Source organism: Parasteatoda tepidariorum, chromosome 8 (genome assembly GCF_043381705.1).
Source record: "Parasteatoda tepidariorum isolate YZ-2023 chromosome 8, CAS_Ptep_4.0, whole genome shotgun sequence".
NCBI lineage: Eukaryota > Metazoa > Arthropoda > Arachnida > Araneae > Theridiidae > Parasteatoda > Parasteatoda tepidariorum.
In genome coordinates, this window is record NC_092211.1 from 7,659,515 (window position 1) to 7,676,955 (window position 17,441).

At 26.3% G+C, this 17,441-nt stretch overlaps 1 protein-coding gene across 1 annotated transcript in view; it reads right to left on the reverse strand.

Annotated features, from left to right (window-relative positions):
* Positions 1-17,441, reverse strand: part of LOC107454884 (WD repeat domain 79) — a 32,026-nt gene that overhangs the window by 7,306 nt on the left and 7,279 nt on the right. Inside the window, exons 3-8 of the mRNA XM_016072224.4 lie at positions 14,194-14,282; positions 11,848-11,938; positions 7,029-7,161; positions 3,719-3,811; positions 1,707-1,825; positions 95-198 (exon numbers count right to left, since the gene is read on the reverse strand). Of these exons, the coding sequence (XP_015927710.2) occupies positions 95-198; positions 1,707-1,825; positions 3,719-3,811; positions 7,029-7,161; positions 11,848-11,938; positions 14,194-14,282 (629 nt within the window). The remainder of the gene's footprint in view (positions 1-94; positions 199-1,706; positions 1,826-3,718; positions 3,812-7,028; positions 7,162-11,847; positions 11,939-14,193; positions 14,283-17,441) is intronic.

Here is a 17,441-nt window from a genome sequence, read left to right on the forward strand (position 1 = left end):
TATATATATATATAATGTACAAGATAAAATGTACAAAATATATTCTATAACTAAAAAGCTTGTATTTATTTTAGTTTTGTAAGAATAAAGGTACCTGCTAATATCAAAATACATTCTTTGATTGGTGGTACAATATCTTTTCATGCAAAATAAGACTTCACCCAAATTTCTCAAATCCCAACATAAAATTTCATTATCCTGAGAAAAAAGTATCATTAATGAAGTAAATTGATTAACAAATTAAATTAATAAAATCAAAATTCAATTCATTTAACAATTCAAAATTAATGTAATAAGATATTTCACAGTATTTTATGAACATAAAATAATTTTCAGTATTCTTAGGAAAAAATACATCGATAGTAAGATTAAAATCAATTAATAAAATAACAATTCTTCTAAATAAATAGGATATTTCAATCATCAAGAAAAAAAGTTAGCAGACATTAGAATTAAAATGAATTATCAAAATACCAAACTATTTTATGTATTAATATAGAATTTCCAAATTGAAAAAAAAGTGTATGAATATCAATATTAAAATCAATTAACAAACTAAAGTAAATAAATAAAACATTTAAGATTTTCATGATGTAGAATAACATGTTATTACTCTAAAAAGTGTGCAGGTATAGGTATTAGACTCAATCAACATACAAAAAAAGATTATAATCTAACTTTTTAACTAGAAATTTTCAACTAAAACTGGAAAAGAAAAAAATATTCAAAAAGAAAATATTGGACCAAGATTTTTCTAGATTTACTAACCATATAAAGCAATTTTTATTTGCTGCACCAGATTACCGACTTTTTAATATTTTAATCCATTTTTGATAGGAAAAGACAAATTATTATGTGAATTATCTTCAACATCTTTTTGACCATTTTGGAAACACTTATACAACTCAAAAACTCATTCACGTATAAAACTATCATTGACATGTATTTTTGTAATAGGGCAACCCTTTTTTTTCCTAGTTCCAAGATAAATATCATGATGATCAGTTGCTCTACTGCTACACTTTCATCTTTCAAACAACAGCTCTTTAATACTTATTTCTTTACAGACATAGGAGGCGCACATTTCAAAGAGAAAGATTCAAGCTATAGAGCTATTGGATGTTCATGTTTGCACAGCATAGTTCTTCAGCCATGATACTTAATAGCCAAACGTCATATATATATATCCTCACTTGCAAAAAATCCTTTTTGCTATAAATTTTCTTGTTAAAATTAAATTAAAAGCAAGATTTCAACATTTAATTTTTAATTTAGTACAATCATCATTAAATGAAATAATAAGATAGGACCTGAAATCTGAAGAAACTAAAATTCCATATTAGGTATAAAAATTGCTAATTAGTTGATTGCTCTCATATTAGACAATGATATGAAAAACTAACTAAGAGAAAGTTCTAAATTTCTTAAAACTAAGTTAAGGGATAAATGAAACAAGGATAATTGAATTGGGAGCAAAAACAGATATGGAAAAGAATCTACTTCTATTAATCACTGCAACATATAAAACTAACAGAATTTAAAACATAAGAAATTGCACTTGTATGATTCTATGGCACACGAATGCAATATGACAAAAATATTCTGATATCACATCTTAATTCAAATTGGACAGATATTGATTAATTATATAAAAAAAAATAATGTAATGGATATTAATTAACAAAATGTAAAAAAATTTTCTTTACTTTTCTTCCTCCGCTGTATAGAAGATTGCCATCAGGTGAAAATTGTAAATGGGTAACTCCCCCTTTTTGACCTTCTAAAATACATTCCAGTGAGCCATCGGGTTCGGAATATATACCAACTGTTTAAAGGAGATAAAAGAAAGACATTAAATTCTATGTCCAATATATATATATATATATATACAGGGGTCTGAACGGACCCTTCACAAAATATCTTTTCATAAAAACGGACCCTTCACAAAATATTTTAACTTATAAACGGACCCTTCACAAAATGATTTTTTTTTAATCGGACCCTTCACAAATTTGTTTATCTTCATTATTATTTTGTTAATCGAATAAACCCTTTCCAGGGCAGAAAACAAGAAAGATGGATGTAAACGAACTAAATTTTGTCTTCGGCAGACTATTCTTCCATTATTGATTCCATTATTTATCTTCCATTATTCCGTCCGAAATGAATATTCTGCATTCAGCAGTATAGGCTAAATACCAAATATTTATATGTTGCATCTCTAGTTTAGAAGCATAAATTGCTGTTTATTTTTAAAAATTTATTATTTTTTTTAATTATAATTTTACAGTGTTGAGCATAATCTTGTATATCTTTAGAATTTAAAAACTCCTTGAAAAAGTTTTTTTTTTTTTTGCAATAACGGACCCTATTTGCACAAATTCAAAAAAACGGACCCTGGTTGAAAGAATGTGAATAATTTTTTCACAATTTCACAAAAAACGGACCCTTCACAAAATGTCTGGACAGACCCCTGATATATATATACATACATATATGTAGGATAACCATTAAATTAAGACAATGGAAAAACCAATAAGGATGATACTTATCATTTAATATTTAACAAAAGTTCATTTAGACATGATTTTTGTACCACACAGGTTTGCTTTAACATTTCTAACTGACTCTTCCTTTACATCGAAATACTTCTAACAGCTTAATTACAGAGGGAGCGACATCTATAAGCCTTTGTTGGTTTTCTTACACAATGGTTGTTTTGTTTGTCACACACAGATATATAAAANAATTAAGACAATGGAAAAACCAATAAGGATGATACTTATCATTTAATATTTAACATAAGTTCACTTAGACATGAGTTACACATGAGACTCATTTTTGTACAACACAGGTTTGCTTTTACATTTCTAACTGACTCTTCCTTTACATCGAAATACTTCTAACAGCTTAATTACAGAGGGAGGGACATCTATAAGCCTTTGTTGGTTTTCTGACACAATGGTTGTTTTGCTTGTCACACACAGATATATATATATATAAACAAACATAATAAATAAAAACAAAAAAACACGAAGAAAATTAAGAAAAACAATAAGTTTCATTTATTGCGTATAAGCTGCAAATAAATAGAACTCATAAAATAAGTACAAAATGAAGATAAAACAAAGGAAAATTACAGATTAATGAAAAAAGAGGGGAAAAGTCAATTAATAAAAATAACGAAAAATGGGAGTAAAATAAAATCCGAAAAAAAAGGATCGAATTCTTTTAAAAAATCCGGAAAACAAAAGACACATGCGGATATAATCGTGTGGGCTGATGAAAAGATTATCTTTTATTTTCCGGATTTTTTAAAAGATTTCTATCCTTTTTTTCGGATTTTTTTTCTGTTGTTATTTTTATTATTAATTTTCTTTTTCCCCCTTTTTTCATTAATCTGCAATTTTCCTTTGTTTTATCTTCATTTTGTACTTATATATATATATATAGGAATGTTGGAATCAATTTCGCAACTTCCAATTCTGGAGCGAATTTTTTAAACGATATTTTTGAGCAGCGTTCGGGAACGTTATAGATTTCTGATGAGANTTGAACTTATATATATATATGAACTTATCTATATTATATAAAGATATATATATATACATTAGAACAAGTATGCTGCTCCCAAAATCAATAATAATCAACAAAATTTCCCAATAACTGATATCTTACTGAATAATAAAGGTGGGAAAAAACTAGTATTTGGCCTTACTTGTTCTTCTGTAAGATCCGGCAGCAGAAATATTTTTATTGGCAGAAGAAAAGGCAAAACACGATATGATACCACTTTGTCCACTCTTTTTCACTGAAATGGGCAACAATTAAAATATTTTAATAAATTTTATATATATATATATGTATATATATATGAAGCTTTAGAATTTTTGAGAAATATTTAATTATAAAAAAAATTACTCTATTTAACAAAATTAAATAAAACCTTACAAATTTTTTTTCGTCCTTAAAATGGATCTTTTTAGTATAAAATTTGAACTCATCATTTCTCTATCATAAAATGAGGGTCATTGTTATTGAAATGAGTTTATCAATTACTAAAAACTTTTTAAGGTTTGAAGCAAAAATCTTCCTCGACTAAATTTGAAGATAAATTATAAATTTTGAGGCCACTGGACTGAATTTTATCTTAGTTTTTCTCAAAAAACGTTTCGTGCTGCATAACAGGAAGAAAATGCTAGAGACACAACAAGAAAAAACTTGAATCTTTTTTCATAGGGGCAGTATTCTGTTTCTTCTTAATAAGCAAAATAAATTTTTTTTGATAACTTTGGTATCAAAACATTGTTTGATATGAAGTTATGTATATTTGGTAAGTGTAATTATATGAAAGGCCCTATTTGAATACAGATCATTAAAATATATCTTGATTTTGTTTTGCCTATTTGATCAGATTTGTAGTTCTTTCTGAAAGATAGCAGAAAAAACTACAGTTTTATAGGTAACTTCATTGAATCTGAAAATTGATTTCATTTTATTTTTAAATCAGTGGAGTATGATACAAATAAAGCCTATTTATATCCTTGATAAAAAAAAATTAATATTTTTTGTTGCAGAAAAAAAAATGCTACAAATTTTAAACAAATGTTACAAAAAGAAATTTAATTTAAAAACTTCAATAAAAGCTAGTTCAATACCAGAAAAACATGACCTTTATAAGTAATCAATAAGATTATACAATTTAATTTAGAATAAAATTAAATACTTAACAATTAACTTAATAAACAAGTTGAAAACAAAAGTTGAGTGTGAATGTGAAGAACTAAGTTGAAGCAAAAAAGTACAAAAGTATGTATAATTATGATAATACAGTGCAACAGCTATAATAATAATAACAGCTATTGTAACTTTAGATCTAATGATCTGATATTCACATTTCAGCACTTGATCTTAATAGTTCATAGAAGTGACCTGAAATATGCTACTTAATTCATGCAGACAATATTTTAAAATACGAAATCAGACACAAAAACGTACTTTCTCCGAATAAACATGCCGTTTTTTCAACAGATTCGGATTTTTGACCTTCAAAATATAGGGGTAGCGGATATCTGGGAAATATGGTCCCAATAGTTAGGTCAGGAGAGCTATCCCCTGACCTAACTATTGGACCCCTGAATGATAATTTTACTTTATGCGTATTTTAATATATCGCGAGAACTTTTTAAGCAAGTTGAACATATTTTTTGTAAACAATTAGAATATTCAATTATCCTAAGAAAACTTCATGCAAAAATATTCAATTGTAAGATACACACTTTTTTACATCATTTTAAAATATGTAATTTTATACGACAAAATACAAAATTTGAGGGAAATCAGTCAATAATTCCAGAGAAATCGAAAGTCGTACTGTTAAAATTCAATATTCTCAAGAACTATTCAACTGATTTTGCTCAGATTTCATATTTTGCCATGAAAATAATGTCAGAAATTGTTGACGAAAATTTAACAAAAATTTTAACTATTATTTAATAAAATAATAACAAATAATATCTGTATAATAAACTTCATAAAATAAACTTTAGTTAATATTCATAATATAATAAATATTTACTAAAGTTTATTTTTTGTATGGAATTATCTGGATAAATGAATTATATAATTGGATGCAAAAATTTTTCAATTCGTTTAAAAGTTTTAGAGATCTGCCGAAATACGTAAAAAGTAACATTAAGGGAAATTAAGGAGAGCAATCCAACCTGACCAAACTATGGGCACCATATTTTCCAGATTGTGGCTACCCCCTTCATTTTAGAAGTCAGAAATCGGAATATGTCGATAAAAGGTATGTTTATTTTGCAAACAAAAAAAATACAAAAAAACACGTATTTGTGTTTGATTTTGTTTAACTTAAAATATTGTCTGGGCCAATTGAGTAGCATATTTGAGGTCACCCCCTTGAACCATTAAGAATGAGTCCTAGAACGTGAAAATTCAGATATGAGAACTAAAGTTATTCAGGATAGTCCATTTTTTTGTCACCCTGTACATTTTCTCTTTTAAAAAACACTTATGATTTTATTTCAATGCTCAAATTATGCATAAGGAGTCACAATGGAAAACATTATAAAATTGCATCGATTTTAACTGCGTAACCACAATAATCATAGCTGCCAACCTTAGAAATAAAAAATTAGGAACACTATATGCGACAAAATTATACGCACCAATTACGAGAGAGAGTAAGACAGAAATTTAACTGTAAAATAATAACATTAATAGACATATATTTAAATAACTTATGTAAATTAGTAAAAAAAATTATAAACACTATCTTTTGTGGGAAATTTATAATATTAATATTTTATAATTAGGAATACCGGTATAATAGTTAAAGAAACAACCATTTCCTATTAATATATAATTATTCTTCTCAAAATTATAAAACACAGGTAAATATTAAACTACATCATAAACAAATATTTCTGATGCAAATGTTTAAATACTACAATACATTTTTTAAAAAATAATAATAGTTGTTTAAGATTCAATTTAATGAAATGATCAGCAACAGCTTTTGGAATAGTATTTTCGAATACAAAGCTGCTAAAAATTACTTCTGCACAATAATCACGATTGCGGCGATCAGAACAAGGGATTGGTTTAAAAGCAAATATACTGCAATTTTACGAAAATTTGGATTTTTTATAAAAAATATCAGATTTGCAGATTTGATTTAAAAATTAGGAACAAATCCGAAAAATTCTGGACAGTTGGCAGGTATGAATAATGAATCATTGACTAAAAAATACAATTTGTAACGAAACAAAAAGCTTTGAAAATTTTTTAATTTTGAGAGCTAGGCAAATTAAATTTTGAGAAAGAAAAAAAAAAGATTCATAATTTAAAATTTTCTTAAACAATTAATATTGGTCTATGCAAGTATGTTCTCTTGAAACTCGAAAAAGAGCAACCGATAATATTAGAAGTTGTTTATGACTCAACAATAATAACGAATCAAAAGTCACCAGAAAACAAACTTTTAGATGTAAAACTAATCTTACCAAATGTGGGTCTTTCTTCACAATTCCTTCCTGGTAAATCAGTATTAAAAACACGTACCATCTTATCGAAACCACAAAATATTCTACCACCATCAGCATCAAAACTCAAGCTGCGAGCTGTTGTAAGTTCATCCTGTGTGAGAAAAGCTATAAAAATCAAACAAAATGACACTTAAAAATAATTAAGACATTCATCTCAACATAATCAATTGTGATAATAATATATATGCGTGTGTGTGGTCTATTAATAGATTCGGCATCTGCAAATAAAGAGTCTTTAACTATTATCCTTGAAGGAATCATCAACTTCCTTATTCAATGGCAAAGCAAAGGAAAATTTCTGGCCTTTAACTTTTATAGATTTTAATCTAACTAGTTATCTAATTATTTAAAACTATCTAATTAGTTATTCTTTGTCTTGTAATGATGAATGTAAGCAACTCCAAACTATTGATGTTTTCAATATTAATTTTTATACTTGTTTTTTATTAAATTAGTTAATTGCTAAATTAATTATTGCCCTTTTTCCGCATTTGCCCCACAAATCACTATATATCACAATTGACGCAAATGTTCTACAAACGTCACTAAAATCATACGCAAGAGCGACAAATTTGGAGCATGAAAATTTGCAAAATAGCAACGGAAAATAGTTCTTCTGATTCAATTCTATGCAATTAAAAAAAGTTGTTATACCAATTTCATTGTTCTATGCATGGTACGGAACTCAAATAAAAGGTATTTAAATTAAATAACTGCAGGTTTCTGGTACAAAAATATTTAAATTCAAAAGTAGAAATTTGAAATACACATGTTGTGCTTTGTATAATTGTTCATTAATAAGATATGTTATGCTCCTTTGTAATTGACAATATTAAACATTTTATAATTTTTATACAATTAAATTTTAATATAATATTTTATTAGCTTATTACTTTCTCTGCTTTCCTCATTCATTTATTTATTTTCTCTCAATATTTTAATCTCTATATTGAATCTATTTACTATTATTATTTTAATAAGTATCAATCATTATGGGATAATGAACCTAATTAGTTTTAGGGTGTTACAGATGACAATTAATAATTTTCGATGTGTACCATAACTGAATTATGTAATTGTAAATTGTTGTCTTCTCAAGTTTGTCAACCATATTAAGTTTCTGAACCACTAAATGAATACCTGGGTGGTATCATCGGACTACTAAATTTTGATTGCTGGTGTGAAATCAATGTAGGCATATATATAATTGTTCATTACTTTTATTTTATAATAGTCATTTAATTAAAAAAAATCATTTCTCCAATTACTTAAAAAGTTTAAGTTTGAAATGCATTTTATACAATTAATATGCACTTATCAATATTTCAACAACTAAAACAGATCAGTCGAAACAATCATGTATAATAGTATTACTGTAATACAATAAGTTTATTTATTAAAAAACAGAACAGTTAAGCACTTAGTATTTATTAAGATGGTTACAAAAAAAATGGTTTTATTAGTGTGAACATGTTATGAATAATCAAAGGAAACAGAAGTGGTAAAATAATAATATATATACACAATAATGTAAAAACATCATTTGTAAGCTTGCTATTTAAAATTACTAGAAGACGAATTATTTTTTACAAAAATAATAGACTTTCATGTACCTCAAACTTTAACTAATTTCTTCACCCAAACTTTTTAGAAGACAGTTTCTTAATTTCTCTAGAAAATTTCTCAACTTTTCCCTCATTCCTGTTCCCTGTCCTATTTCCCTGTTCTCATTGATTTTCTTGTTCTGTGGTCACCCTGAAATTATTTCTATGATACACAAACTATATTTAGAAAATAGAAAAAGAACAAACTTTTTAAAATATGTAATTAATATTAAACTATTTAAATTTTACAAAATATTAATTAAATTAAAATTCAATTTCCCTCCAACAAGACAGTCATTCACTATTTTGCCTTATATTTTTTTAAAATAAAGTCTATAACTAAACAACGTGTGCAATGTTCAGACGTTTACTCCCATTTCTGTGTACATAAAATAAAACTAATCGCATTTAAAATATTAAAGTGGTTCATGTAGGATTTCTATCACAGTTTTGTAATAAATTTTATTAGCAAGTTACTTTTGTGAATGAATTTAACCCAATCTAAATTTTTGTGAAAAAGTATAATTTCAGTTACAACCATTTTTTATAGAGTTTAAAAAAATATACAAGATATTCAACAAAAAATTAATTCGACAAGAAATCAATGAATGTTATATACCATGTTATACCAATATACTCTAAGCTGTGCAAAGTGTAAATTAAATAATAAAATTGATCAAGCATCAATATTTTTGAACAAATTCTAAAAATTAAAGAATCAATAAAACATTCTTTACTTTACAATTTGCGTGTTACTATGTGTAATAAACAAAATCAAAATATATATCATAAATTTATTTGTCTACTATATTTCTAACCATGAAATCATATTGCACAGTATTCCCAGGGAATAAAACTCAGACTGTCAAAAAAGGACACTAAGTTTTGAAAGGACACTCATTTAACATCATAAAAACTTAACAAAATGTGTAATATTATGTAATAACTGCATTTTATCTTCAACAATTACCCTCTTATAATATTTTATGTTACCCTCTTTTTTTTTAAAATTACCCTCTTATACTATTTTATGTGTACATTTCGAAAAATGATACTAACTCATTATCAGAATAAAAGAACAATTTGTAAATTATGAAAATAATTAAAGGCAGGCTAATAGATAATCTCTGGGCATAATTTTTTTTTTTAAAGTAAACTAAAAAAGAAATGATAATTGATAAACAACTTGAAAGATTTTTTATATATTTTAAACTGAAAATTATAAGAAAATGAATCTTCAAAAAGTTGCTTTTTTTTTCTTTGAAAAAAAATTTATTTAATAAAATAATTTTAAAAATTAAAACCATTAAAAACTTTAACCAGAAGAGAATAATCCCAACAAAGTTAATATTTGTAATAGTAATCAGAATTAAAGCTATAAACACAGATAATTTTACCGGTGTGTGATTATTATTTAAACAGTGAATTGTTTTAAAAATGGAATATGGATATAAAGGCAGAGAGTTTTTAAGGGATGGGTGGCTTATTTTTACATAAAGGACAAAGAAGACTCATTTATAGTGGTCAAAGGGCAGGCAGGACGGATCATGCTTCTAAAAACACTTAGGGAGAATGTATATTATTCTGTAAGACAACCACAGTTACATTACATTCCTGAATGTAAAAAAAAAATTTTTTAAACATTTCATCAGTGTTGTAAATTATTAAATCAACTACAAAACTGCAGAATATAATGCAATTCCTAGTTTAAATTTTTCGTTCTTGCCAATCAATTTCTTAATATTTAGCATGCTTATTCTGTTTTTGTTTTTCTAAATGAAAAGTTTTTATACAGAAAATGAAACCAATTTTTTTCATCTTATTCACAACGAAAGATGAAAAACATTTAAACCAATTTTCTCAAAATTAAACCAATTCTTTTCTTTCAATTCATCAAAGTAAATTTCACATTAAGATAATTTAACTTAAGAAATTCACTAATTTCTGATAGAATAACCATTTCCTCTGATGCTTTACAATCCAATTTGTAGTACAGAGGTGAACTAATTAACTATTTTTAAAATGCCAAATTATAAAACTACGAAAGTGAAATCTCTCGGTAGTTACCACTCTCTGTTCTACAGTAAAATGGTCGTTAATAAAGGTTGGTCGTTCTTAGGGGTTACCTTCATTGACTTCAACATCTTATCGAAGGTACATGAATTTTTGTAATCAATTCTAATTTTACTCAGTGTTATTTTCGTGGAGCATAAATGCTACTTGTGTTGGCGTCATGAACGCCGAATTGATGAATAAAATTTAGAGCCAATAAAAATTATCCCTAGTGATATAATTATGTGTATAAATGAAATTTTAATGCTACTTGTGTTGGCTTCATAAACACCCGATCAATGAATAAAATTTAGCGCCAATAAAAATCATCCCTAGTGATATAATTATGTGCATAAATGAAATTTACCAATTACAATTGATGGAACTATTTTAAAAAAATAGTTCAATTATGTTTTTTGTTTAAGTTTGCATTTAATTTTATATCATAAAAATTAGTTAGCTTTAAAAAACAAGTGGTTTGCTTATTTGAGAAGCTTAATATCTTCTAAAATAACTTTCCCTTTAAATTTAACTTTCAACTCTAAAAATAAATCATCGATAGCATCAACTTAAGAGCACTCTGACAGCAACATGAGATCTCTTCACAGATAGTCAAAAAGAACTCTCAAAATACATTTTAATCTACTTATTTGTTTTATTATTTGACCTTTTTTATATTTGAGTCAGAAATTTGCCTGGTCGCTGGAAGAGGTTGAGATGGTCTCTCCAAAACGTTTACTTTTACACAAAGTCTATGAAAAAACTTCTGCGCCTCCCAAAAGTGGTCATAAACAGAGGAAGTCGCTACCCAGAGGTGGTCTTTCATGGAGTTTTCACCGTACCTTTTTGTACAAATAATTAATCAATTTTGAGCTTATTATAACAAAAGAATCATAGAAATTACAGAATACTAATCACAGAAACTTGACCTAATCAAATATTCAATGGAAGCCTGAATACTTTACCAACAAACTGCAATACTATTTAATAAAAACTTTGATATAGTAATGTTTTCAATATTTCTCAGCTTCAATTGATCTATGAACAGCATGAACTATGAATAATAATAATAATAAAACATAATGAAGTTGTAAATAAAAAAAACTAGACAGGCATATTACCAATTGGTTGTATGTTCTGTAACTGCATCGAAGGTCACCAGTGAATGCATCCCAAAGATGCACAGTATTGTTTCTTGAGCAGCTAACAAAACTAGAGAAGCAGCCAGTTGAAGGAAAGATTGAAACATTAGAATTTAAATAATTAATTTAAATAATGCAACATAATGAAAAACAATAGTTAACATTCTGATTATTTCTAGCATTTTTTTGTTTGTTTGCTTGCTGTAGTTGAAATTAAAAAAAAGAAAAAAGAAAAGAAACTATGAGATTTTGAAACATTGTTCAAATTTTTCTTATTTGATAAATTACACTTAGAAAACTAAATATAAAAAATATTGGAAGATGAAGAAAAAAAACTGCAAGAAAATACACAAGAAAATCATACATTGAAATATGAAACTGTGAATGTTTTAAAACACTATACTAATTTCCTATTTAGATAAATTACATTTGCAAAACTGGGTAAGCAGAAAATTTAAAGAAGAAAGAAATTTAACAGTAGCAATTGCAAGTAAGGTAACTTAAAGGAGGAAAAAAGTAAATTTTCATAATTTTCTCTAACTTTCCATTTTAATTTTGCAGCTTCTAAAACAGAAAATTTTTAAAAAAATTCTAACATTGTTTTTACTTTTTTTATTTCAACAAGTTATAGTTGCAAAATTAGATAAACAGAAAATTAAAACTTTTGGCAAAAAAAGTGATATTCATTTTCATTACTCTTTTTTTTTTTTTTTTTTAACTAAAATTAAATTCTCTGGGAATGTAAAGTTTTCCTTAGCACAAAGAAATAATTCATTACATCAATTATGGGTTTGACTGTGGATCAAGAGCATCAAAAAAATGCATTTAAAAATAATAAGTTGGTGAATAAAAGCAATACATGCAGAAAATTCTGAAGTTTAATTCTAAAAATATATTTAAGTAATTATTCGTATTAAGTAAAAGTTCAAATTTACAGTTAATCCTTAAATAAAGAGATCTCAAGGATTAACCTGAAAATAAAAAATGATTGGTTTCATGTATGAAAAAAATCTTTTATAAAACTCTGAGGTTATGAGCATATTTTGAATTTGAAGAGTAATTTCTCAGAAAATTCTTGAAAATGTATTTATTAAAGGATCACAAAAGACAATCTGTGACTCCTTAAGAAACATCAATTTTCATTTAAAGAGTTTATAAGATCTTTCTTTAGATCAAAATTTTCAAAAATTGCAAACAAATAAGCAACAATTGTGAAGAATTATATCTCCATAGGTACACACATAGTCGAGATTCAGTTTCATAGCATGAGAACAGATGATTAAGAAACTTTAAAAGAGTACTACGAAAGTGATCAAAAGATGCTGCTATGCAAACCAATGAATAGATTCTACCCTTTGTTGCTGATATGTCTGCGCATGTAGGTGTTAGTGATAATGTAGTCAATGCAAATATGTTGTACTCAGAATGATTTCCAAAATAAATTCACTAAGTTAAATCACTTAAATCACAAACAAAATATAAACACTTTTTATTATTAAGTGCATATAAAAAAACAAAAGATTTCATGCTAAATAATAAAAAATTATTTATAAATATTTTCTATTTTAATTTTGTTCATCTTCATTAATTTTGACTTCATTAAATTTGTTAATTAGATTTAACAAGCACATTATTTTGTTTTCGAATCTTTTATAAACAAATACGCATGGAGCAACTTTAAGACATTATAATTTTTTACTCAACTTTAAGTTTTTTTATAAATATGAATACAAATGTTTTTGTATAATCATGTCTCACACAATAATACTTCTTTACAATATGCTTTTTAATCACATGGAAATATGAACTTGTTTTCTAGTGTTTTGTGTGAACAAATGGTAAATATAAAGAACAATTAAAATATAAACAGTGATATTTATAATGCCTTTTCAATAAAAATAAAAAAACATTTAGAAACAAAAAATAGTATTTTTAAAAAAAAAACAGATTAAAACCAACTCTAAGAAGAAAAAAATGGTGTGTGGCTCAGAAGACCAAATCTAGAGCTTTATCACTCATATAATGAACCTGACATTACTAACTTTATTAAACGACAAATAATAAAATGGTCAAATCACATTATTAGAATGGACGAAGACTGTACCACAAAGAGAGTTTTTAATGCCAGACCAGTTGGCACACGAAAAAGAGGCAGCCGAAATTGAGATGGATAGATGGCCTAGAAAAAAAACCTTTTGGTCTTAAAAACTAAAAAATGTTAGCAAGAGAACGGTTATCCTAGAAGGCCATCCTGGGCTGTCGAGCCATAGATGATGAAGATGAAGAAGTAAAAAAAAACATATTTTAAGAGAATAGGAACATTACCAACAGGAAGCTGGGTCATTTGATGCCATTAATGGATACCAGCAGTAATCATAGATTAATTCTCCCTCAGAGAATTTCAAAACAGAAGTCTGCAAAAGTTTAAAAAATTTTATAATAAAGACATAAAACAGAAAATTTTTATAAAGAGTAAACAATCTATTCATTCACAAATTAAAAAAAAAGAAAAAAATTTTTTGTAAATGTAAGGCAAATTACGTTAAATATAAACTTGAACTATTAAAATATTTTCTCATTTAAAAATACTTATGGAATTTAAAGTTATCAGGCAATAAACATTCAAAAGAAGTCAGGTTCACTTTGTGCTAGGGTTGGTCAGATTTCAGATACCATTTGGTAAATAATATGGTTTTTACCATCTAATCTATTCATAGATGGATTTTGTATAATTTCTTTTTAATAATTTCCTAATTTGTATAATTTCTTAATGTGTACAATTTCTTTTTAATAATTTCTTAATGTGTACAATTTCTTTTTAATAATTTCTTAATTTGTATAATTTCTTTTTACCAAATAAGTGAGAAATAACTAATAAACTCTTATACAAAGATTAACACTTTGAAAATTTTGAGTATTTTTAAAACTTTTTTTAAAATTACCATGATTTTTAAAAAATTAACATTTAGCAGATTAGCTTTAATTTTAAGTTTTGCTTAAGCATTTTTGGCAAAATTTCAACAGTGGTTAAAAGCTTAAGAAATTACTAAATAAGTGAGAAATTACCAATAAACTAATGTACAAGATTAAAAATTTATTAATTAAAATATTACTATTGAATATACATTGGTGTCTTAATATATTCAATAAAAAAAACTGTGTAAAAATTAATTGGTTTAAACCTTTTCATCTTAAACTTTCATTATTAGGTATATTGTAGAATAGAATTATCTGAACAATACTAAATAGTTAAGGAAGTTTTGTAGTTAGATTCTACTTTCCTCATTTCTTATGTTAATGTATGGATAATTAGATGTTCTTAGATAGATTTTTACTTAGTCACTGATTAATACTTCGGAATTTTTTTCTTATTTCATTTTACACATTGAAATGTGTAATATTGAGCTTAGTTAAAAAATGTTTAGTTCGAAAATTTTAAGTACTTTAAAAACTTTTTTAAAGCTAACATTACCTTTAAAAAATTGAAACTTAGCAGATTAGCTTCAACTTTAAGCTTACTTTAAGTATTTTTAGCAAACTTTTAACAGTGATTAAAAGCTTAAGAAATTCTCTTTAGTCTAAGATTAATATTTTAATGCCAGGCGTATAATATATTACATAAATAGTAAAATAGTTACAATAATTCTAATGATATGAAAAATGTTCATAGACATTCATGCCGTGCTTCATACTTTTGATATGGTAGAGATGGCGTAAATTATATCCAAGAATTAGAAGTAAGTGGGATTTTATTTAAAATCATGAAAATCATAGGAAATTTGAATAACTATGCCAGAAGCTAGCTTTACAATTCCACTAATAATGTGGTAGGATCATTCAATGCTGTCACTGCCAAACATGTCGGGGTGAAGAGGATAAAATGTTTCTTTAAAAGGGTCTTATGAATCGAGGAGGAATGCTTCTTTTTTAACTTTCAATACCAAAGAGAAATACAGCAAAATTCATAAAGAAATACAACAAGCAATAGTTCAGATAAATTCTGCAAAAAAGGAGAACAGACTTTAGCAAAATGAAAAAGGGGTACAAAAAATAAACCAAAAAAAAAAATATGTAGATAAAGGGAATTGTTTCCCCCTAATGCGTATGACCTGAATTCTTAGAAGCCAGATATCTCAAAAGAAATGTTTGACACAAAATCAAAATAAGCTGAATTTCTAAAAGAGTAAGAAAAAATTACAGAAGAAGGATCTATGTTAGAAAAGAAAAGAATATTGCAAAGAGATTGCTCACTTTGGATAGAAGAAAGGAAGAAATTGGAATTGTGTTTAATAAGATACTAACAACTAGTTGTAAGAATACTGTTAAATGCATATTGTACTAAGATTTTGACACTGAGGTAATAATAGGCAACGATGAACAGTGGGCAGAAGGAAAAAAACAGAAATACAAGCTTTAGAAGAATTTGTTAATGTAAAGGTGGAAGAATGTGCCCCAGCCGAAAAATAACTTGGGTCGTCATTGGGCCAATATTCATGAATCTTGGCTCAGTAAGGGTTCGAAGGGCCATTATTTTTCCGATAGTGGCCCTATATAGAATTGTCAGTGGCCCGATATTTTTTATCCATTTTTTAGCCAATGTAGGTTCTAAATCAAGACATACCAATATTTTGTCCCTTGTTGCAGGTTCTTTCAAGACCCATACGAGCCAATTTTGAACCCAATTGGGGCCAAGGTAAAATTGTTGCTAGGGTGGTTTATTTGTTGATGCAAAATTTTTTTTTGAGCCACTCCTGACAGAATAGTACAGTATTTAATGAAAATTAAAATAAATGTATTGTTGAAGTAAATTGTCCTTTAACATGCAAGAATTTGCTTCCAAATGAAACTATACTTACTAGAAAATTCACTCTTTGGAAGAAAAACGAAGGAAAAATCCTGGATGACTGAAGTAAACAAAAGGCACGATTTTTATTTTAAGCGCAAGGACAATTGTTGCATATGATAAAGGCCAAGTTCTATTTTTTTACCACGAAAGGAATTAAAGTTGAAAAAATTAAAAAAGATGACTTAGTCTTCTGGAAGTGGTAGAGAACAAACAGAAGAGTAAAAAGATATGAAATCAAAGACTGTAAAAAAATCTGAAAACTGCATATTAAAATTAAAAGTCCTTTCTCGTCTACCACTGTGGTAAGATTTATGCGTAATCAAAAGTACAAATATCAGTGTTCATCCAAAAACATGTCGTGTGGGATTTTTAAATTCTTTATTTGATCAACCTGGTCTTTAATTTGATATTTTTTAGAAATTGTATACATATAGGTTTTTACATTAATTAAACATTTATTGTATAAAATTTTTTTAACTTTTATTTTTTTTTCCAAAAAATAATATTTAATTTCAAAATAATGCATGATTGATATCTATAGAATTTAAATAATTTTTTTTTTATTTGTTGTGACATTTACAGAAAACATTTTTTTTTCCTTTTCGGAAACTATCAGTGGTCATTGATTTCGTAAACAAAAATTAAGGAAAAAATTTTTTTATTTACATGACTTTCTTTTTTATAAAAATTTAAATTAATCTTCTTCAGAATATATATATATATATAT